Source organism: Taudactylus pleione, unplaced genomic scaffold (assembly GCF_031769625.1).
Source record: "Taudactylus pleione unplaced genomic scaffold, aTauple2 ptg000169l, whole genome shotgun sequence".
In the NCBI taxonomy this organism is placed as follows: Eukaryota; Metazoa; Chordata; class Amphibia; order Anura; family Myobatrachidae; genus Taudactylus; species Taudactylus pleione.
In genome coordinates this window covers 3,369,173-3,393,568 of record NW_028284571.1, presented here as the reverse complement: position 1 = coordinate 3,393,568, position 24,396 = coordinate 3,369,173, and the positions used below count along the sequence as shown (strand labels likewise).

Below are 24,396 nucleotides of genomic sequence, written 5' to 3'. Positions count from 1 at the left end.
TTCAATTTGGGGGCAAAAAAATCCAAAGTTGGGGTACAAAGTTAAAACTAGCGAAATAGACTCAAGGAGGGTCCCCAAATATGTCCCAGGTGTTTTTTCGATTGCAGGTGCTTGCAGCAGGTGGATTTTTCACTACACTTTAGCAACTTTTAAATATGCTACCCCCCATTTTCAAGTACCCCAAATTTGCTGGGACTAGTTATTTTCTTAAAAAAACACTGCTAAATGGTATTCTTCACCACTTCTGCAAAAACACTATATAGCACCTACTGAGACCATTTAAAGTTGCCAAATACCTTCAGCAGGGCTATTCGGGGGTACCCATAGTGATCCCCCATGTCAGTGCATCTTTTGAAGGGTGTCAGGCTGAACTCCACAAATCTGACAGAACTTTTCACCTGTTTCAATTTCGCCGGGTGCCGTTTTCACGTCCTTTCAAATTGAAAAAGGGGATAAGCGGGGACGCGCACTTTTTCGCCTGCAAAACACTCGATGTAGGCGAAAAATTGGGCAGGCAAAAAAAGTATCGCGGCCGCGAAAAATATTGAATACGGGCCCAAGACGGGAATATTATCAAATAGTACGGGGGGAGATGTATCAGGCCTTCTAAAGAGTGGATAAGTGGACAGGTTACCCAATGAACTTCTACCTACCATTTTGTAGAATGTACGTGATAAATGCTAGTTACAATCTTCTATAGGAATTCTCCACTCTAGAAGCAGTGACACATTTCCCCCACAGGCAGATAACATTTCAACAGATGATGTTAACCACATTCAGAGACACCTACACAACAAGAATGCTGAGTATCTGAGATTTAATGGCAGATAACCATTACATCTGTATAGGTGGTGCAACCTGAACAGGTTGTGTGTCAATGGGTGGGCGCGTACAGGATAAAATGCCCCTCCCCATCATGTTAAATGTCACTCAATAGCATTCTTCTTTCAATCACTATTTGTTTGTCGGCAATGAGACTGTAGTGGTTAGTGCCCCATCTTCACAAACAAAAGCTTCTATAACTATGCAAACGACTTTAAGATGTAAACTAGAGAGTGAGAGGGGCGAAAACTATTTCTAAGTACAACCATTTTTGTAGCTGCTGACTTTTTCTAGGAGGAATATTGTAACAGCTAGTCGGACATCAATGGATCTAATCTCCGTTCCCACGCACATTAATGATCTTGAGATTTTACATCTAAGCAAGGGCAAGACGTTTGAAAACTAAATGAGACTGTTACATTTAAAATAAAATGGCTGGTAGTTTCAAAGCCATTACTCTGACAATTTATATACAGATGCAAACAGTTTATGTAAAGTTTCACATACAGGAAGCACATTTTCTCCAGTTACCTTGTACCCATGTACAACACCATGCTAAATCACCATAGCACAGTGTGTAGCACTTTATAACTCACCTTGGAGGAGCAGCTCCAGTTTTAAACAATGATGTGGGAGAGGTGAACTCTGGTTTTGCAGTTTGTATGACAGCATCTTTCTCTGGGTTTCCAGTTCTGCCTTGTTGTACCTATGAATATAAACAGTCAAAGAGAAAAGAATTCATAACATAATAAACCACTGTATGCCACCTTTGCACAATAAGGCACTTCCATGCCTTACCCTTATTAGAAGAGAATGGTCACAGTTACATCACACTTTTGTTACTAGAACATCGTTCAACATTTTGAAGAGCAAAAATAAAAAAATACATATCCAGTGATGTTGGACAAGGGCAAAAACTATAAATCTATTAAGGTTATTGAAGCAAGAACACAGGAATTTTGTACTTGCCGATAAATCCCTTTCTCCGATTCCACAGGGGACACTGGAGGCTTCATGATAGTGGGGTATAGATGTGTGCTAACCGGGAGCAGGCACTTTAAAATTTAGAAAGTGCGACTAGCTCCTCCCACCCTATACCCCCCTACAAGCCAGTCTCAGGAAACTGTGCCCAAGGAGAGCTGGAAAAACTGCAGAAGAGGAGGTGAAGCAAGTACACATAATGACAAACAACACGTGTAAAAAGTTCTTAAAAACAGTAGAACAAAGAAACCTAATCAGTCATAACGCAGAATGACAACCAACCATGGCAGGAAGGATCAGCGCTGGGTGGGCGTCCAGTGACCCGTGGAATCGGAGAAAGGGATTTATCGGTGTGACCAGATGGCCTCAGCCCGACTCCCGATCACAGGTTAAGGTTTCGATCCCCACTGGATCCTAGGGTATCAGGGATTCCCGCTTACCGTCAGTGACCGCATGTCACTGACTCTGCCCACTGTGCGTGTAACGATGCTGCCACCACCAAACTATCGATGTTTGGAACCGCTACTTGGGTACACTCAGGCTCCTACCTCCAGCGACTGGAGCCGCTTTTGCGTCGACTAGCTGTGGCCACAACTCCTGTTTGGTATAGGCTGTTCCCGCCTGATCCCTTGCAATGGACCAGGCTCTGCACGGTAGCTGGCAGAGGGCTTGAGCTTCGGCAACGCCTGCTTCAACCCAGAACAGTAGGAGAACTGAATAGCGTTTGGCACAACTCTGTCGGTAGCAGGTTTCAGATACAATAATAGACAGGCAAGGTGTTTAAGTCTTAAAAAAGACCCTCCCTTCAGATTGAAGGGGTATATCAGCATACAGAAATCAAACAGCAGTTCTTCTCCACAAAGGATATACAAAGATGTACAATTTTACCAGGCACGCAGCATTCTTTTATGCCACTCCAATACATATTACCACAGGGGGTAAGTCCACCCTGTGGTTTCCATCCAATCACCTCCAGTGCATGTTCTGTGCATGTGCTGGTCACATGTACATTTAACCTAGTCCCCTATGGACAGGGGGGGGGGGGGGGAGAGAGGGGGGAGTGGTCACTCCCCTATGCCCGAGCCTAGCCGGGGGGTTTTAGACGCCACCCAGGAGTCGGCTCGACTAGGGCAGGGGGAGGTTTCCCTCCGAAACCGACTTCCAGGAATCTGCTAAGTGACCAAGCCTGAATCTGCGCTCCAGAGGTGTGCAAGCAGGGTCCCCCGGGCAGGGTTTCCAGGCCACGGAGGGGGAAGCTATTTTGGAGCTCCCTGAAACAATTAGCTGGCTGCATTAGCCAGATTCCTATGCACCTCCTCATACCATCCCCAGACATGAGGCTGCATAGGAGGACAATTTATTTCTTCTGGAAGGGGCTGGGGGATTCAGCAGCCAACTGAAGACTCTGGATCCCCAGGGACTCCCAGGGAAACAAAGGTAAGTGCATTTTCTTTATAAATGATACACTTAAACACATACATGAACTATATACATTTAAAATACATCATGTGTTTATCACACATACACCAGGCCTGTGCCCTGCATCAGGCTGTTACACACTGGAGCCCAGGACCTGCTTTCCTGGCTCAATGCTGCACATACCACTTTAAATGAAAAAAATTTTTTTTAAATGTGTGCTGGTGTGCTTTTATGTGCCCAGCACTGGCGGCAACGGGAGCTACTCTCCCGGTCCCCTGCACTCTGCCGCACAAACAGTGGGCGAATCTCGTAGCCGGGCTCCCCCTGCTGCCATCTAAGCCCGGGCTGCAGACGCTGCTCCCTGCACTGGGCGTATGGAGAGCGGGTTCTCCCGATCCCCCAGTGTGCGGCCATCGCAGTCCTCCCATCGGTGCAGCGCACCGAAGGTTAACTGGCGGCCACGCTGTGGAGCTAGGACGCTGGGAGCTAGCCTCCCTGTCCCCAGCATCAGCGCAGTGTGCCCCCGATGCCGCGCACCGAGGGATTAACCAGCGCCATGCAAGGAGCTGACTAGCCTGGACCCCCTGCATGCGGCGCTTAGCCCTGCAGTCCGGGACACTTGTCCCGGCTGCAGCGGCTTCCTGCTGCCCGGGAGCTTTCATGGCCGTGGCCCTCTACCCCCGGCACACCGGGGGTTACCACATTGCCGCGGCCGCTGGAGAGGGTCCGGGACGCCGCAACATAAAACCACATTATTATTTAAACAATCGTCGCCTAGCGCCGGTAACATTTCAAAGATGGTGCCTAGCGCCTTTAGTCTTTTAAAAATGGCGCTGCAGCACAGGGGTTAACCCCTACAGTGCCGCAGCCGCCATTAAACACGTGGGGCCAACCTCCGGCCACAATCGGTAAGTACTAAAATCATGATTTCTCCTTCATCCACTAGAGGACACTGGAGGCTTCAAGACAGTGGGGACGTCCCAGAGCTTCCATCCCTGGCGGGAGAGCACTGAGAACCCTACAGAACAGCACGGCAGAGGCCGCGGACTTATCAAAACTGTAAAACCAGACAAAGGTATGCTGGCCCGACCAAGTGGCCGTACGACAAAGTTGAGCCATGGAAACCCTGCGGGCAGTCGCCCGCGAGGGACCCACCGAGCGCGTGGAATGCGCTGTAATGGAAGCCGAAGGTTCCATAGAGAAGGCCACATAGGAATGCCTGATGGTCAGTTGGATCCAGCGTGCAATAGTCTGCTTGGAAGCTGGCCAACCAGGACGAGCTACATCATACCGGACAAACAGCAAATCTGATTTCCGTAGAGATGCAGTCCTATCCACATAGAACCTGAGGGCTCTAACAACGTCTAGGGATCTGGAAGCTGGCGAGTCCTCTGGAAGAACTGGTACCACAATAGGCTGGTTTATGTGGAATGCAGAGACCACTTTAGGAAGGAATGCCATCTGCGTACGGAGATCAGCCCTAGCTGCAAGGAATACCAAATACGGAGGACGACAGAAGAGAGCCCCGAGCGCTGAAACTCGCCTGGCCGAAGCCAGGGGTAGGAGGAGAAGTACCACCTTCCACGAGAAGTACTTAAACTCAACAGTCTGTAACGGTTCAAACAGAGAAGACTGCACGAGAGAAGGAATGAGATCCAAATCCCACTGAGCCGTGGGAGGAACAAAGGGTGGCTGTAACAAGATAACCCCCTGCAGAAAAGTCTGAACATCCGGGAGTAAAAGCCAATTTCGTCTGGAAGAAAACGGACAGTGCTGAATCTTCAGGAATCAAAGATGTAGGCCCGCTGAGAAGCCTGCCTGCAGGAAAAGTAGGAGCCTGGACACCTTGAACGTAATACAAGGTGATCCTCGCCATTGAAACCAGATCACATGAGCCTTAAAGATACGGTGGTAGTGTCTGGAAGTAACTTCCTTCCGGGCCCGGTAGAGATCACAGTAGATGGGATCCCCTTTCACCGTTAGGTTGCCCTTTCAACAGCCACGCCGTCAAACGTAGCCGCCTTAAGTCTGGATAGACGAAAGGACCCTGCTGCAGGAGATCCTGTCGCAGCGGTAGAGGCCACGGATCGTCTATCAGCAGCAGACGTAGGATGGTATACCAAGCTCTACGGGGCCAACCTGGAGCCACTAACAGAACCATGGCCATTTCCCCTCTTGATGCGTTGTAGAAGCAGAGGCAGAAGAGGAATTGGCGGAAACCGATAGACAAATCAGAACCGCCAGGGTGTTGAGAGTGCGTCCACTGCCACGGCCTCCGGGTCTCTTGTCTGAGAGCAGTACAGAGGCAGTTGATTGTGTCTGGGCGCCATGAGGTCGACTTGTGGAAGGCCCCACCTTTGAACAAGCTGTTGAAATACCTAGGGATGGAGCACCCACTCCCCGGGATGTACGTCCTAACAACTGAGGTAGTCGGCCTCCCTATTGTCGACCCCTGGAATAAATATTGCCGATATTGCAACAGCCAATTCCTCCGCCAAGAGTAGAATGAATGCGGTTTACCTCCTTCAATGCCATCTGACTTCTGGTGCCGCCTTGTCGGTCTATGTAGGTCACCGCCGTGGCGTTGTCCGACTGGACTCGGACGGCTTGACCCCACAACAGGTGATGCGCTAGTTGAAGAGCATAAAACACTGCCCGTAATTCTAAGATGTGTATGAGCAGTATTGCTTCCTGTGGAGTCCAGAGGCTCTGGAAGTGGTTCTCCAGAGTCAGTGCCCCCCACCCTCTCGGACTCGCGTCTGTGGTGAGGAGAATCCAATCCCACACTCCGAACATCTTGCCCTCCAACAGGCGAGATTACTTAATTAATAAGAAGAGATAGAGTTCTGGGGGATAGCTTCACTCATTGGTGAAGGAATAGGTGGGATCTCGAAAAATTGAGAGAGGAGGTCCAGTTGAAAAGGCCTGGAGTGGAAATGGCCGTATGGAATGGCCTCGGAGGTCACAACCATCTTCCCGAGGAGTCGTATGCACAGGTGCACCGATACTCGCTGGTGTTGCAAGATCAGCCGCACCATGTCCTGAATGGAAGTTGCCTTTTCCTGAGGAAGGAAGACCTTCTGACATACCGTGTCCAGAACCACCCCCAGAAATTGAAGCCTCTGTGTAGGCTGCAGGTGGGACTTGGGAAAGTTCAGGATCCACCCAAGTAGTATGAGGAGCCTGTGAGTCACCAGTATGTTTTTTAGTAATTGGTTCCTGGAAAGAGCTTTCAGGAGATCGTCAGGTAAGGGACAATCTTGACTCCCAGAGTCTGAAGGAGTGCCATCATCACGGCCATTACCTTGGTGAATACCTTTTACCTTGGGAAGATAGGCCAAAGGGTAAGGCCTGGAACTGAAAATGTGAGTCCCGAATGGCGAATCGTAGAAACGCCTGGTGAGGCGGCTAGATGGGAATGTGTCGATAGGCATCTTTTATATCCAAAGACACCAGGAACTCATTTTCCTCGAGCCCCGCAAAGACAAATTTAAGGGACTCCATCGTGAACTTGAATACTCTCAGGTAGGGATTGAGATCCTTCAGGTTCAGGAAAGGTCTAACCGATCAGTCTGGCTTTGGAACCACGAACAAGGTGGAGTAGAACCCCTGCTTTAGTTGATGTGTGGGGACCTGTACCAACACTCGAGCGTTCAGAAGTTTGTCTACAGCTTCCTGTATCACCACCCATCTGTCGTCGGAAACTGGCAAACCTGTGGTGAAAAACCGAGGAGGTGGTTGGTTGAGATCCCGAACTCAGGCATCCGGACAAGATTCTGCCCACACTACCTTGAAATCTCGAAGACGAGCTCCCACCCTGGGGTCCCCCAGGTGAGAGAGAAAACAAGAGATATGGTAAGAACTTCCCTTTGTTATCTCTGTTTCTATGAAGTCCATAGGGTCCTCAGGGTTGACCTTGAGGTATAGGTTGGGAACCAAATCCGGGCACCACGCAGTTAAAGCTTTCAGCTCCCAGGATGCACTGGGTCCACTCTCCCTATAAGCCCACCCCCAAACCAGAGGCACCTCAGTTTGTAAGTAGCCGGAGGAGGAAAGAAAGAGAGAAAGAAGACTGTAGCACTCAAGAACCATACTCACAGAGGAGACGGGAAACCGGTGACCAGTAACACAGCTCATATGAAGCCAGGTGCGTCAGGGCGTGCGCCCTGTGGACCCTATGGACTTCATAGAAACAGATAACAAAGGTAAGTTCTTATCATATCTCTTATTTCTATTTCAGGGTCCATAGGGGATCCACAGGGATGACCTTGGGGATGTCCCAAAGCAGTTCAACCAAGGGTGGGGACGCTCCTGTGCTGAGAGGAGAATCCGTCGCCCAAAAAGACACATCCTGAGAGGCAAAGGAAACCAATGCCTAGAACCTTAAAAAGGTGTTGACAGAAGACCACGTGGCCACCTAGTAAGGCAGAACAGCCGAGGCGCCACAGCGAGCCACCCACGAGGGGTACACGGCCCGAGAAAAGCAAGCATCAACAACAGAAAGGCCTACCCATGGGTAGGTCCCTGAGGAAGACATACGAAGCCATCCAGCCAACAACTGGTTATAGGCCGGCCATCCTTTCCTGTGAAAACCAGAAATCTCAAACCACAAATAAGGAGTCAGATTTCCCTAAGGAATTTTAACGGATCACAGAAATCTGAAGAGGCCGGACCTCAGTCAATGAGGCCACATCAGCCGAGAGGACTGGAGACTGAATGGCCGTACCATAAGTTCCAGAATAATATGGAACCTAAAAACCACTTTAGGAAGAAACACAGGGCGAGTGCAACTCACACCCTGACATGAAGCCATCCAGAAGAAGCAGCCGCATGAGAACGCTCCCAATTCCGACACTCTCCTGGCGGATATAAACACCGCTCTAGAGCGCGCGAGCGAGAGAGAGCGCGAGCGAGAGAGAGCGCGAGCGAGAGAGAGCGCGAGCGAGAGAGCGCGAGAGAGCGCGAGAGAGAGAGCGCGAGAGAGCGCGAGAGAGAGAGCGAGCGAGCGCGAGCCAGACTAAGCAATAGACCATGTAATGGCTATCACAACCAGTGGTTCCATTGACTGTCCCCGGAGGGAATGAAGAACCACTAGGAGCCCCTAGGGTGGACAAATGGAGGCATAATCCAGAAAACACTCTGAAGGATGAACTGGATACCACAGTGGAGCAATTCCACATCCGAACCATACTGACAGTGTAGATATCTGCACTGTCAGGAAGGCCAGGCGGAGGGTGAGACCCAAGCCAGCTGGAAGGAATGCCAGGATATCTGGAAATCCTGAACACCGGAGGATCGTAGCGACAGGTACAATACCATAAGAATTATGCCTGCCACCGTCTGTGGTAGGTCCCAGCAAAAGCTGATCTATGTGCTCTAATCATCTCAATGATGACAAAGCCAGGGAAGCCGTAGGACCACCATAGGGACGCAGTCAAAGACAAACAATCCAGGTCCAGGGCAAAACAAGGACCCTGAGACAACAGGTCCGGATAGTGAAGCATCTGGAATGGAGTATCTATGAGGAGAAAATCCAAGTACCCCTGACATCTGGGGCAATCAGGAGCCACCAGCAGTAAAACATCTCTGTCTCGATTGAAACACTTCGCTCTCCCTTCTTCCTCAAGGAATTTGGGAGGAAACAGGTACACAAAGTGGAAGGACCACTTCACTAACAAAGCGTCACCGAAGATTGCTTCAGTATCTCAAGAGCTGGACTCTCAACACCGGTAGTGTGTGATAGAGTCATAAAAGCCACGAGGACCTCCCCCTGGGAGGCCCCCTCTGCTCACTAGGAGTTGAAACCTTTCAAGGAAAAGAGACCAGTCCCCGGAATGCACGTCATGACGGCTGAGGAAGTCTGCTTCCCAATGGAGAACTCCCGTTATGGACGCAGCAGAGATGGTCGAGAGAAAACTCTCGGACTAGGTCAGAATGCGAGACACTCCCGTCACTGCCACCCAACGACCAGTGTCTTCTAGAAGTAAGCCACCGTCGCGACACTGTTGGACTGAACCGTTCGAGGTTCACCAAGAAGCCTGTGTTAGGCCAGAGTGACGACCCAAGTCAGCCCAAAGTTCCAACAAGTTAATGGGCAGGGCGGAAGCGACAGACATCCAACAGCCCCGAAAGGAGTGCGGACCGGTCATAGCACCTCAGAGACTGGAGTCTGTAGTAAGGACTAACCTAGATGAGATGGCCATAACCACCCAGATAGAGACATACACATCTCCGGAGAGAACATCTCTAAACAATGATCCGATGGAATTCCATCTGGAAAGGGTCAGTCTTTGCAAAGGCCTGGAATGGACCTGAGCATATACCACCCTTTTGAAGGTAGACACCCTGGATTCCAGAACCCACATGACAGAGCGTATAGATACTCATCAACTGTGGAGAAGTCAGCACACCCGTAGATAAAAGAGTGGAGTTCTTGTCTGATATCAGAAAAGATACTCAGATTCTGAGAATCCAACAGGGCTCCCAGACTAACCATATCCTGTGAGGAATTCAGGAGGACTTTTTTCCCAGTTGATTAACCCTTCCTGCTAGTGAAGGGAAGTAATGGATAACTAGAAATGGCTTCAAAGAACTCTGTGATTCTTGGTGATTCTGTAAAGAACAGGAGGACATCCGGATACAGGAGCAGTCAGATACCCTGAACAGGAGGACCGTCATAAAAGCCATAAATCTGACAAACCCCGGTGGAGCTGTGGACAGTCCAAAGGGCAGAACCTGAAACTGGAAGAGTTGCTGTGGCACAGCAACCCTGAGCTATCGCTGAAGAGAGAGGGCTCTACAGGTACCTGTAGTCACGTGAATAACCAGCAACACCATAAAGACCCCAGGATCAATAGCTTGGATGATGGAACGTAGGGGTACCCTCCTGAACCTAGGCACCTTTAGGAATTGGTTCAGGGATTTCTGATAGAGGATAGGCCAATGAGAACCATAAGGCCTCTGCACCAAAAAGCAAAATAACCAGTCCCTCGCTGAGATAGCGGGGCTGGTATAATTACCCCTGCTTATCGCAAGGACCGTATCGCTTTCTGGACCTGTAAAGCCTTGTTTGGTCTTAAGAAAAGCCGTGAGAGACTTCAACTCTTACCCAAGCAATTGTGGTGACTTGACACCAGCCTGGGCGAACTGAGAAAACCGGTATCACACTCTGGGATCCCCCAGATGAAAAACGTGACGCGTCAGGCTTAAGGGTCCTCCTCCGGTTTAGAAGCAGGGGGTCTGGATGTCCAAATCTGTTCGGGACGCCGGCTCCCCGCGCCGATCTTTAAGTCCCTGGTGGTCTAGTGGACACACGTGGTATGGGGGGCCCGCCGCCACTGCCGGTGCCTCCGGTCTGTCCCCAGAGACTGGAGGCACAGGACTGCATTTCCAATGCGTGGATCACCGCAAACGGTGATTCACGACCTTACCTGTTCTCCCCGTGGATCCGACAGCAGTCCTGGGCGCCCGCAGAGTCCGGCTAGTACAGACTCTGGGGTCCCGCTGAGATCCCCAGATCTGTACTGGTGTCTCAGCGCCGGCGGGGTGACGGAGCGGCAGCTAGGACGTCCCATGGACGGTCCGACGCTGCCGCTCTAGAAAGTCCAAAGTAGGAAAAATAAAAACTTTGCCTTAAAAAAATTAAATAAAGCTTAGGGGCTCCTAATCAGCACCCTCTGCGATAACTGTGACCCGACTCCGGCCGGGCACCAACTTAAACTGAGGTGCCTCTGGCTTGGGGGTGGGTTTATAGGGAGAGTGGACCCAGTGCATCCTGGGAGCTGAAAGCTTTAACTGCGTGGTGCCCGGATTTGGTTCCCAACCTATACCTCAAGGTCAACCTTGTGGACCCCCTATGGACCCTGAAGTAGAAACCCATCATGCACTGCGTTTGGTGGAGGGCTTACTGTCCTAGCGTGTAGAGGTTGCTGCGGCTCTACCATTACCTCTAGAAATGGTAGGTCCTCCTCTGGAATGGTCTCTAAATCTTCCTGGGGCACGAAAGGACGGTCCTGAATAAGGCTTACGAGTAGCCGGAGCAGCTGAGGGGAGAGAAGTAGACTTACCACCCGTAGCCTGGGAGATCCACTTGTCCAGTTCGGGCCCGTCAAGGACGACAACGGTGAATGGAAGTGCTTCCACCACCCTCTTTGATTTTGCATCAGCCTGCCACTGTCGCAGCCAAAGAGCTCTGCGGGCCGATACTGCTAGAGCGGAAGACCTAGATGCGAGATTATATACCTCTTTACGCCTCCCCAAGATAAGCAGTCGACTCCTCAATCTGTTCTTCTAAAGGAATAAGATACTCAACTGGGAGTCCTGTCCGTAATCCTTCGGATAGTTGTTTAGCCCAGGCTTCAATCGCTTTATTGACCCAGCGCCCACCAGCGCAGGGCAAAGAATCACGCCCGCTACTGTGTAAATGGACTTTAGGGTGTTATCCAACTTCCTGTCCAAAGTCTCTTAGGGAAATGGCCCCTGGTACTGTCAGAACCGTAGACAGACGAGACACTGAGGGATCTACCGAAGGTGGAGTCTAACATAGCTTCCTACTTTCTGTAGGGAAAGGGTAGGAGGACAAAAGTCGACAGGATACTTGGAATTTTTTATCCAGGTGTTTCCAAGCAGTAGTCAGGATAGAATCCAGCTCCTCTGATGGCATGTCTTTGCTTTTTACTAAAGATAGACGGCCGAGCAGAACCCTGGTCCGCTTCCTCCACGTTTAATACCTGGCGGATTGCTAAAATCAATGCCTCTATCCCCTGGGACAAAGGTTCCAGATCCTCCAGGAGCCGTTACTCCCCAGAATCATGAAATTCATCCTCCTGTAGAGGGGGTATATCCTCAACCTCAGTCATCCGACTGTAGGACTGAGGATAACAGCCTCTTCTTGGAAACCTGTGGTCAACTCCCCGCAGAATGGGCGCGGGACATGGTCATGGTTTTTGTGAGCCGCTCCACTGACTTAGCTAGGGACCGAGCCCGGGCCGGTTCAGGGGGTGTGGGCAGACTTCTGAGTTCTGGAAACCTATATCCTTACGAGAGGCCTCCAGTTCTGCAGACAGGTATGACATAACAGGGGTCAGGTAACTTTTTTACCTTTTACCCCAAATATACTTAGATACGCCGACGTTACCCCCTGGATTTGAAAGGAAGGAAATCATAGTAGTGTCCCCATATAATGTCCCTGTAGTGCTGCTTGTACAAAAAAAACAAACAAAAAAAAACCACACTTACCTTAATCCCCGCTCCTGCATCCGCCGCCACTTTGTCCGCTCGGCTGCTCCTCGGAACTATGGGAGGGACGTTATGACGTCTCTCCCATAGTGCGAATGGAGAGAGCCGGCAGCTAGAGTTCAGAAGAGAACTGCAGCCTCCGGCTAACGCACCGCTGCAGGGAAGGAGCCGTGTGTCCGCTGGTAGTAACATAGCGCGCGTCCGGCTTAGAGCCTCCCTGCGGCACATTATAGAATGTTTCATATGCATGCCCGGCTGTCCGTCCATTAACCCCAGGAATTTCATTTTTACCCCATGTGGGGTAATTTACCCATTCCCTGACCACTAACATAACAGAAGTGAACTGCGCCGCCCAAGTCGGCGGTTCCTGCGTCTGGGGTGATCCTTCAGCCTGCTGCTCTGAATCACTATTGTCACACAACAGGGAGCTAAAGGATTGACTCTAAATTTTTCTGCACATTTTGTGTAAGAAAAATATGAGATATGGTAAGAACTTACCCTTGTTATCTCTATTTCTACGAAGTCCATAGGGTTCCACAGGATACCTTGGGGTATAGGTGTGACGTCAGTCATCGGGCACCAAAGAGTTAAGCTTTCAGCCTCCCAGAATGCACTAGGTCCCCCTCCTATACCCCGCCCCCGAGCCAAGGCACCTCAGTTAGTTACCAAGCCATAGGCCGGAGGAGGAGAAGGAAGAGAGAGAAAAAAAGATCTGGATACACACAAGAATCACATTCCCACCAGAGGGAGACGGAAAAACTGGTGACCAGACCAAAAGCCCATCTGCAGCACAGGTGCGACAGGGCGGGAGTCCTGTGGAACCCTATGGACTTTGTAGAAATAGAGATAACAAGGGTAAGTTCTTACCATATCTCATATTTTCTACTTCAGGGTCCATAGGGTATCCACAGGATACCTTGGGGATGTCCCAAAGCAGTATCCTTTAAGGGTGGGGACGCTCCTGTGCAGAAAGGAGAATCCGCCGCCCGAAGGAAGCATCCTGAGAGGCGAAGGTGTCAAACCTGTAATACCTCACGAAGGTATGGACAGAGGACCACGTAGCAGCCTTGCAGAGGCACCACGACGAGCTGCCCACGAAGGACCCACAGACCTAGTGGAATGTGCCTTCAGAGAAGGAGGAACCGGTAGGCCTTCATGAAGATAAGCTTCAGAAATAGCAATACGGATCCAGGCTGCCAACGTTTGCTTTGAGGCAGGCCAACCCTTTTTACGGAAGCCATAGAGGACAAACAAAGCGTCCGACATCCTAAACGAAGAAGTGCGGTCAACATAAGTCCTTAAGGCCCGCTCAACATCCAAAGAGGCCTCACCCACGGAAAGACCCGGTGAGTTAAAGGCCGGAACAACGATTTCCTCGTTAACATGAAACTGGGAAACAACTTTGGGAAGAAACTCGGGCCGAGTGCGGAGCACTGCCCTGTTCCCATGAAAAACCAAGAAAGGGGGTCTACAAGAAAGAGCCCCTAAATCAGAAACACGTCTGGCCGAAGCAATAGCCAGAAGGAAAACAGTCTTAGCTGTCAACCATTTAAGATCCACTGAGCCCGGTGGTTCAAACGGCGGTCCTTGGAGAGCCCTCAGGACCACAGCCAAATCCCAAGGCGCCACAGGTGGAACAAAGGGCGGCTGAATGCGGAGAACACCTTGCATAAAGGTGCGCACATCCGGGATTGTAGCAATCCTACAGTGAAACCAGACAGACAGGGCCGAAACCTGTACCTTCAAAGAAGCAAGGCGAAGCTCATGATCTAGTCCCGCTTGTAGGAAGGCGAGAATCCGAGACAGACGAAACTCCCGCGGTGCATAACCTCTCGGTCGACACCACTGGAAGAACGTATGCCACACGCGATGGAATATCCTCGCGGAAGACGGTTTCCGAGCTCGCAACATGGTACGCACTACAGAGCTGGAAAACCCCCGGGACCTCAGCATGGCCGTCTCAACAGCCACGCCGTCAAAGACAGCCGAGTCAGGTCCAGGTGAAGGCAAGGACCCTGAGACAGATGGTCCGGTCGTAGCGGCAACCGCAGAGGACTGTCCACGGACAGACCCTGAAGGTCTGAGAACCAGTGCCGTCTGGGCCACGCGGGAGCTATCAACAGGAGCGTCCCTCCTTCCTGTTTGAATTTCCGGATTACCCGTGGAAGAAGGGAGACCGGAGGGAACAGGTATGCGAACCGGAACGTCCACCGGACGGACAGAGCATCCACCAGAGACGCCCCTTCGTCTCTTGTGCGAGACCCGTACACCGGCAACTTGTTGTTGTGCCGGGACGCCGTGAGGTCGATCTCTGGAAGACCCCATCTGTCCACCAGCAGTTGAAAAACGTCCGGGTGCAGGGACCATTCCCCCGGATGAACGTCCTGGCGACTTAGAAAGTCCGCCTCCCAATTTAGCACTCCCGGGATGAAGACCGCTGATATGGCCGGAAGATTGCGCTCCGCCCATACCAGGATCCGAGAGACCTCCACGAGAGCCGCCCGACTTCGGGTTCCTCCTTGCTTGTTTATGTAGGCCACAGTGGTAGCCTGCCCTGGAACAAGTGTGGACCCGAAACTGCTCCCCAGCCCCGAAGACTGGCGTCCGTTGTCAACAGGACCCAATTTGGAACCCAGAACGGACGTCCCCCGCTGAGATGGGTCGTCTGTAACCACCAGGCAAGGGACAGGCGGACCTCCGGGGTGAGCACAATTGTCTGGGACTTCAGAGACTGCGGCAGCCCGTTCCACTTGGACAGAATCAGGTGCTGCAGAGGTCTGGAGTGAAACTGGGCATATTCCACCATGTCGAACACCGACACTATGGAGCCCAGTAACCTCATCGCCGAGTGTAGAGACACCTGGCGGCTGTGCAGACAACTGCGCACCCTCGACTGTAAAGCAGAGATCTTTTCCTCCGTCACGAAGATCCTCTGCTGTTCCGAGTCCAATAAGGCTCCGAGGTGCAGAATCCTCCGAGACGGGATTAGAGTGGACTTCTGCCAGTTGATTAGCCAGCCGTGCCGTTGCAGTAGCGCAATGGTCAGGCCCAAGTGGCGTAGAAGGAGCTCTGGAGATCCTGCCACCAATAAAAGGTCGTCCAAGTACGGTAACATGCGGACTCCCTGCAGCCGCAGAGAAGCTACCATGACCGCCATCACCTTGGTGAACACACGTGGTGCTGTCGCCAGGCCAAAAGGTAACGCCCGAAACTGGAAGTGGTCGCTGTGGATTGCAAACCTGAGGAACTGTTGATGGCGCAAAAGAATAGGGACATGCAGGTAAGCGTCCTGTATGTCCAATGACACCATGTAGTCCCCAGGTTCCAACGCCAGAATGATGGACCGTAGGGTCTCCATCCGAAACTTCGGTACCCGCAAAGACCTGTTGAGGTTGAGAATCGGACGATACGACCCATTGGGTTTCTGTACCAAAAAAAGATTTGAATAGAAACCCTGGCCCCTCTGGGAGAATGGAACAGGCACTATAACTCCAGCCTGGAGCATAGTGTGCAACACCTTCCGCAGCTCCGTAGCCTTGTTCCGGTCTGATGGTAGACCCATGGTGAAGAATCGAGCCGGGGGTCTGTGCCGGAAGGAGAGGGCGTACCCGTGGGAGACCACCTCCAGAACCCAAGTGTCTGTCGTAGTGACCGACCAACACTGGGCGAACTGCAGCAGGCGGCCTCCCACTTTGGGATCCCCCAAAGGGAGGCCCGGACCGTCAGGCCGCAGGCTTGTCATCTGGCTTGGGAGCCGGACGTCTGATACTCCATGCCTGCTTCCGGGGCTTGGCAGATTTCTTAGGGCCAGCCGGTCGAGGAAAAGACTGTGGTTTGGGCCTGCCCTGAGGCCCTAGATGACCGAAAGGACGATGGTCCAGAACCAGAAGGAGCAGCGGCCGACGGGAGACAAGCCGATTTGGCTGCCGCCAGCGTGGCCACAATCTTATCCAGATCCGGACCGAAGAGAACTTCTCCGGTAAATGGCAACGCCTCCAGACCCCTTTTGGAATCTGCGTCCGCCTTCCAGGATCGCAGCCACAAGGTGCGACGAGCAGCCACCGCTGCTGAAGAAATTCTAGACACCAGAGTACTAATGTCTAAGGCCGCCTCGTTGATATAAGTGGCCGAATCACGGAGATTACCAATCAACTCTGCCTGTTCGGCCGGATAGTCGGAATCAAAAGATGCCTCTAATGAATCCGCCCAGCGCTCCATCGCTCTGGCAACCCAGCAAATGGCCATAGCCGGTCGTGCTGCCCCCCCGCAAGGGAATAAGCGGACTTCAGGCAGATCTCCACCTTGCGGTCCGTAGCATCCTTAAGGGAGGACATGGATGGCATCGGCAATGTGGCACTACGGACAAGACGGGTCACGTGAGAATCCACCTGTGGAGGGGATTCCCACTTTACAAAATAATTATCCGCGAACGGATAAGCCACCGCCAGGCGCCTCTGCGGCTGGTATCCACGCCTCCTCTAAATGGTCCACTAACTGACCTGAAAGAGGAAAGACTGTGGCATCGCCCTTCACATCTTTGAAAAAGGCGTACTTAGATTTAGCCGCTGAGGGAACTTCGTCCTCAATCACCAAGGCTGTGCGGACTGCCCGAATAAGTCCAGGAATATATACCTTGGACTTAGCGTCAGCGTCCTTAGTATGGAGAGGTTCCTGATCGTAAGGATCCAGAATCTCCCCATTATCAGACGTCCCCTCGTCATCCTCATAAGGAGCCGACAGACGCCACCGGCCGTTTATGTGGCCGGATCACAGACTCCCCTTGCAACACATCCGACAAGTGCTGTACAGAACTCGTCAGGGAGTTAACCCACGCCGGCTCCTGAGAAACCGGTAGCGGGGAAATAGGGAGACTGTGGGGTACCACCAATTGTCGTGGGAAACCCTGCATGGGTGACGACACCACTGACTGCTGGGACAAACCCATCGGTGTAAACGCGGGTTGCGGAGCTAACTGGCCCACTAAGGTTGTGAGCGCCTGAGCGAAACAAGCCCAGGGCGGCTCCTGTACCGGTGCTGTAACCGTAAGAGGCCGTGCCATAGACAAACACTGCCGGCAGGGGCCCTCCGCGCTACGCTCCCCCTCCGCTAACGGTACTTTACACGTAGTACACTGTAGCCGGAGAGGAAAATCACTTTCAGACATGATGGCACCAAGTATGTGACCCCTCTCACCAATTATATATCAAATAAGCGAAAGACCACCCTGCAGCACCGCACCGCAAGGGCTTAGCAGAAAGAACAGGGATAGTAATAAAGCTGACAGTTTAGAAGAAAAGTTACAGGCAGCAGCGCTAGCACAGTCACATACAATGCAAAGAAATATAAATTCCTGCACTAACAGCGCTGATCAATCAACTACGCAGACACAGGGCCTGGTAGGACACAGCGCAGCATACACAGACCTGACCCAAATTGGAGGAGAGGTATGCGGGGGGACCCAGACCACGATGCTTCCGTCCAGACTTCCAGCAGCGTTCACCATGCGTTCAGAGGAAGATGGCCGCCGAGGAGCAGAGAGGAGGCTAGCCTGGGGGAGGAGCGCTGACACAGGACCAGTCAGCTAGAGCAGAGAGGGCTGTGTGCAGCGGGGGAGGCGCCGGCTGTGAGACAGGGAAGGCGCGCTCCCCTGGCATGCATTTAACCCCTGGGACGCCGCAGCGCTACCGCTCTGCTGCGGTCCGCTGTCCCAGGGGGTAGTGGAAGCGCAGGTTGGTCGCCTGGCTCCACGCTGCAGCCAGTCCCCAGGGAGCCCCCTGCCTGGGGACTCAGGACCATGTGATCAGCGGGGACCCACCGCGGGACCCCGCTGCTTACCTTTGTCCCCCTTGAATCCGGCCATGGTCCGGAACATCTGGGATCACCGCTAGCTGTGACCCCAGATGCTCACCAGCATCCCCAGATCGGTACCGGCGTTCTGGTACCGGCGGGGGTGTAGGGAAGACAGCATGGATGTCAGGACTGACTGCCCATGCTGTACATCCAGATGTGCAGCCACAGCTCCACTGAAGAAAGCTTCAGGGGCTCTTCTAGCCCCCACTCCGACAGGTGCACCCGACTCCGGCCGGGCACCAAACTAAACTGAGGTGCCTTGGCTCGGGGGCGGGGTATAGGAGGGGGACCTAGTGCATCCTGGGAGGCTGAAAGCTTAACTCTTTGGTGCCCGATGACTGACGTCACACCTATACCCCAAGGTATCCTGTGGATACCCTATGGACCCTGAAGTAGAAAAGTCTTCTGTGAAGCTTCATATCCCCTTCCAGCCATGGTACACAACACTGACATACAAACAAGACAGAGTAGTGGACACTGTTAGAGTAGAGACAGCTATATAGAGAGATAGGAGATAAGGGCAGATAGGGAGGAGAGCCACACCCGCCCAAACAGCGCTGTTAGCAGTGCCAAAAGTGCTACGCATAAATCACAGCAAGTAATATTACACTGTGCTCCTATAAAGCCTAAACCCCACTGATCACTCACGAATCCTGGGGTGGCTGTCTCAGCTCAGCAGTATTGTAATGGCCGTTGGCTGCTTGTAGGAAGTGCCGGGGCAGCTGGGAGCAATGAGCAGACTCTCAGCGTTCGGCTCCGCTCCCCGCTATGGCGCCCGTTTTAACTTGTTAAATGGCACCCGCGGACTGCTGCTGCCTAGCAAACACCGCCTTTGTTTATGCCTGGCTACCCCGCTAATCAGGGAGCCAGGTTTATACTCCTAGAACTACTGAAGCTGCCGGTGAGGCTAATGGGGCACCGCAATATGCGCCGTATGCAGCACGTCCTGGTACTACCCCAGAGACAGTGGGCATTGCTGAAGGGGCCACAACTACGGGTGGGCATTGCTGAAGGGGCCACAACTACGGGTGGGCATTGCTGAAGGGGCCACAACTACGGGGGGGCATTGCTGAAGGGGCCACAACTACGGGGGGGCATTGCTGAAGGGGCCACAACTACGGGGGGGCATTGCTGAAGGGGGCCACAACTACTGGGGGCATTGCTGAAGGGGCCACAACTACTGGGGGCATTGCTGAAGGGGCCACAACTACGGGGGGCATTGCAGAAGGGGCACAACTACGGGGGGCATTGCAGAAGGGGCACAACTACGGGGGGCATTGCAGAAGGGGGCTTTGCATAATGGGCACAGCTACAGGGGGCATTGCATAAAGGGCACAGCTACAGGGGGCATTGCATAATGGGCACAGCTACTGGGGGCATTGCATAAGGGGAACTTCTCCCTGAGACCCAGTGGGGGGGCAGCCTGAGAGCTGGGAGCATGATGCCTGCTTTCATGCTTATGGGGGCAAAGTGGGGCTGTTGAGAACTCTGGGTAGGAGGAAGGGGGGTGGGGGGGGGGGGGCTGGTGTGACACATGGAGGAGCTGAATTGTTTATTATGTGAATCTTGCTTTTTCAATGTATTTTACGTGGTTCTGGATTTCAAAATGTATTTTATGTGGATGTGGTTTTTAAAACATTTTATGCAGCTGTGGCTTTTTCAGTGTATTTTATGTAGATTTCATTTTTAAAATGTATTATGTGGATCTGGCTTTCTCAATGTATTTTATGTGGTTCTGGATTTCAATATGTATTTTTTGTGGATGTGGTTTTTCAAATGTATTTTATGTGGATCTGGCTTGTTTCTGTGTATTTTATGTGAACGTGGCTTTTTCAATGTTTTCTATATTGCTCTGGCTTGCTTTCACTTCCACAGTGAAAAAATTATATTGGGAAGATTATGTAAATGGTGTATTTTCAATGTGCTGTGGTCGACCCCAACGTATTCATACCAAAGGTGTGAGCACAAAAATGGGGCGTGGCCTTGGGACAGCTAGGCCACGCCCCATTGTTTGCACACAGGCCTGATATTGGCCCTTTACCTTGACTACATTTTTTTGGCTCTTTGCCTCTGACTGGTTGGCCACCCCTGATTTACTGCATTGATAACGGAGAAGGCTAAATGGGTTTCAGATGGTATAAAATGCATTTAAGTGTGCATACGCAAAGTAGTACATTCATGCTCTACAACGTACAGTAACCACAAAAACATGCTGCAGTGGCTGGATAAATGTGCACTTATAATTGCTCATGGTCATTTTTTACAGTTCATTCGTTCTTGCATTAGCCAAAAAGCAAAAACATAGATTTTTTTTTTTACTGTACCGTAATTTTATTGGTTGTAGAAGAGACCGGCAGGGCTTCTAGGCCCATCCTTAATCTCTTCTGCTTCTCACAGTACGCTTTCCACGTATCTTCATTAAAACCATAGTTGAAATAGTCAGAGAGATCAGCACCTACAGGTTGCGAAACAAACAAACAAAATTAACATAAAATATATATATTTTTTCCAATTAAAAATTCAATGAAGGTGAAGGGCAACTAAACTCAGGATTCCTAGGATTTGGTTATAACAGTCATAGGTTTCAAAAGTCAGTGATACATCTTAAAGTCACAGAAAAAGACCTCTGGGAGATGCATCAAGCATCCCGCCACTTATCACATACATGCCGGCGTAAATAACGCCAGTATGTATGAATAAAATCTCTAAGTTTTTTGCAATAGAGAGTTATCCGGGCCTATGCTTAGAAGGATAAGTGTGCCGCGAGTTATCCGATTGGATCCCTCCCAGAGTGAGTCGGAATAGAAGCCCATAGGCTTCTATTCGGCAATGCCACCTAAAGATGGCGTTGCCCAACGCATCCAAGCCCCTTGATGCATATGCGGTGAGCGGTCAAACAACTGAAAACATTCTGAGGTTTGAACGCATGCTGCATCCTATTCGTCATGTGCAACACAGGAGACATTTGTCAAACATGCTCCCAAAGGATAGTTTCTAGCTATACAATGGTGGCATTTATAATGAAGGAAACAGTGTTACCTGGTTTTCTCCAAGGCTTGTCCTCAAACGAATCCAAGTCCACTTCTACCAAAGGAACGCCATTAATATTGCCTGGGGCATCCAAATCTACCCCTTTAACTTTTCCTACATGGAAAAAAAGTGTTACAAGTTACATTTCTATTTCATTAGAAACAAATAAATTCCTTATTTACAGTTACATGAACAGTGTCAGTAGAAAGTCATCATTGGATGCATTTGTAGCAGTATTCAGCTAAGTAAACGATAAACAACTATCTATTGGAATAGGAGAATTATAAATCCACATAAAACACCAATAGAAAGAAAATAAGTCAAATAAAAACACAATGGGGGTTAAATACAAATGCCCATTTATCTCCAAAGCATAAAGTGATTATTGGGAGTAAAGATTGTTTTATTATTAATATTATTGTAGCCTAGTACTTTAATAATATACATTAACATATGTATAAATTCTAGCAAACAACTGATGTATAAAATAAAAATTATAATTTTTGCACTTCAATATTAAGAAAACGATATATTTTAAGTTAAATCTTAACTATGACCCTACAGCCCAAGTCATTATCAATAGTACCAAGTTGTAAAAGGGAACCATCCTGCCAACTTGGGCTGCCCTCTGTCGGCTTCTCAAGTGTTAGGTCTACATTAGATATGGAAGAGCTGCTGCTGGGCGATGACTATTTTAAAATGTCACTATTGGAGGATATCTTATCACTTACACGGTTCTAGAACGCTCTCCTCAATATTCATTAGATGACGCAGTAATAGCGAGATCTCCAGATATTAAATCAACTACTCTAAATAGGAGGTCATGCAACTTTATATTTTCCTATGAACGAAGTTGATAATCAAGTTTTTGTTTAAAATGGCCACAATGAAATAACTGGGAGGTGTTGTGTCCTACATCACATTCAACTACTGACACGATGGAAGGGAGATAGTCAAACTTTCTTGGGTGTTGGGGGGGGGAGACACGAGAGTGGATCATCGCTAGCAGGGCTCCAATGAGGAAGGAGTGTACTCTGCCCCTGGCTTTACATTAGGTGTCAGCATGCTTGAACATTAGCTTGATATAACTGTCATTCTATTAAAAATAGAACTTTATAAAATAAAGCAGAACAACTCAGTAAGGGCTACCTGTAATTAAGACCATATACAGTGGTTGATACAGAGTTGAAGGCAAATCATCCGCAATTGCTACAGAACTTCATGCACGCCAAAAAAAAAAGTAATTGGACTGCTCCAAGCCGTACTCTGTCTCAAAGAAATCAGTGTGCATTTGCACCACACCTATCACTAGTGCAAAAGATCTGACTAATAGCTATTCTAATTAATGGAGGAACTGTTTGTCCTGGAACCCCCCCCCCCCCCCCCCAAAAAAAAAAACTAAGATTAAAGCTGCATACACACACAACGATCTTTTGAACGATTATCGTTTAACGATAATCATTTGAAAAAAATCGTTCGCTTTCTGAGTCAAACGATGAACGATTATCGTTCATGCGCGTTCACGTTTGTAGTTCAGTCAGACTTGTCAACTGAACTATTTTCATTAAAGGGACACATCCACTAGACGATCTACTCCCTGTCCAATCTCTAAACGATTTTCCCTTGATTTTTTACCTTGAAATTTTATCTTTCAGTCTGAACGATTTGCAAACGATCTTTAATAGATCAAGTGAAATTGACCTGCATGTACTGTCGACTGACGAGACGATCAAACGACCAGCGAGAGAGCGCATCGTTGATCGTTAATGACCAAACACTGCACGATTTATAAACGATTGAACGATAACGACGTCGTTATAGTTCAATTGCCTGCTAAAATCGTGTAGTGGATGACCCCTTTAAGGGAATATGCAACAATCGGTTGTAGTTCATAAAAATCGTTCATTACACTTTAAAAAAATCTGACAGAAAATCGTTCATAAAGTCGTTGGTAACAAAATCGTTGTGTTTGTGTGTATGCAGCTTAACACTACAGAGAAGTAGTTATTCCCAATGTAAAAGACTCAAACATTGTGAAAATCATCCAGGCCATATGGGCTGAAATGAATGGGATCCTATGCACGAACCTCTCTCTATAAATATAACAATAACCACATTGCATGTGTCTTACCAGCAGGGCCATAAATCCTGCCACCAGTTTTAATGTTCAGGTTAACTGGGGCTGTACCATAGCTCCTAAAATATAAGTAAACATTGTAAGTAATTTAACTCATAAAATAAGAATTTAACTCATGTAATGTTTTATAAGAAGAGCAACATACCCAAACTGAGGAGCTCCTGTTTTAATGTCTCCAATAGTAACATGGACATCATCTTCATCATCATCACTGTCACTTTCACTGTCATCCTCAGTCGCTGTCAACTTAACACAGGCATTCAAAATAAACATATGGAACAATACCAATTGGAATAAACTGTCTTTGCATTAAATGGCATTGCTAAGCTTTAAGCTCCTTGCATGTAGTTTTCAGGCGCAACACTTCCCTATTTAAAAAGGTGTTTGCTCACAACCACCAAATAAAAAAAACACATTATATACACATAAAATAATATATTCACAATTAGCAGATTAAGAACAAACACTCATGGGTGATTAAATGAAACAAAAACTATAAAGTAAATGTACAAACTATATATGAATTTATAAAGGATCACTTTTTAGATTTGAACTATAGTTACAGTTATTAAAATGCATACATTTAGACTGGTCACACCAATACAAAAACCTGTCCAAAATAATATACGTAGAACCCTATCACTTTTTACATTTGTTTGGCTATACAAGTCACACACTCTAATCTGCAATGAACATTATATTAATGGTTATTCTTTGGATTTAAGGTAGAAGGTGGAAAATTACCGTTTTTATAATCCCATTCTCAGTAGTCTCGGCTTCAACGACTGTTAAAGGATGAGAGCTATGGAATAAATGGATAAGAAAATGATAACTAAAAATCATGTAAAATTAGATATTCCAAAGAAATTAAGGCTTGTAGTATGTGATCCCCAATGTACATATAGGGCCTGATTCAGAAC

General features: G+C 49.5%; 1 protein-coding gene across 3 annotated transcripts in view; it reads right to left on the bottom strand.

The window, feature by feature from the left end:
* Nucleotides 1-24,396, bottom strand: part of FIP1L1 (factor interacting with PAPOLA and CPSF1) — a 103,039-nt gene that overhangs the window by 76,137 nt on the left and 2,506 nt on the right. For all 3 annotated transcript variants that reach the window (XM_088475270.1, XM_088475269.1, XM_088475268.1), the window contains exons 3-8: nt 24,221-24,278; nt 23,622-23,722; nt 23,471-23,535; nt 21,349-21,453; nt 20,634-20,764; nt 1,419-1,528 (exon numbers count right to left, since the gene is read on the bottom strand). In XM_088475270.1, coding sequence (XP_088331396.1) covers nt 1,419-1,528; nt 20,634-20,764; nt 21,349-21,453; nt 23,471-23,535; nt 23,622-23,722; nt 24,221-24,278 — 570 coding nt within the window. The remainder of the gene's footprint in view (nt 1-1,418; nt 1,529-20,633; nt 20,765-21,348; nt 21,454-23,470; nt 23,536-23,621; nt 23,723-24,220; nt 24,279-24,396) is intronic.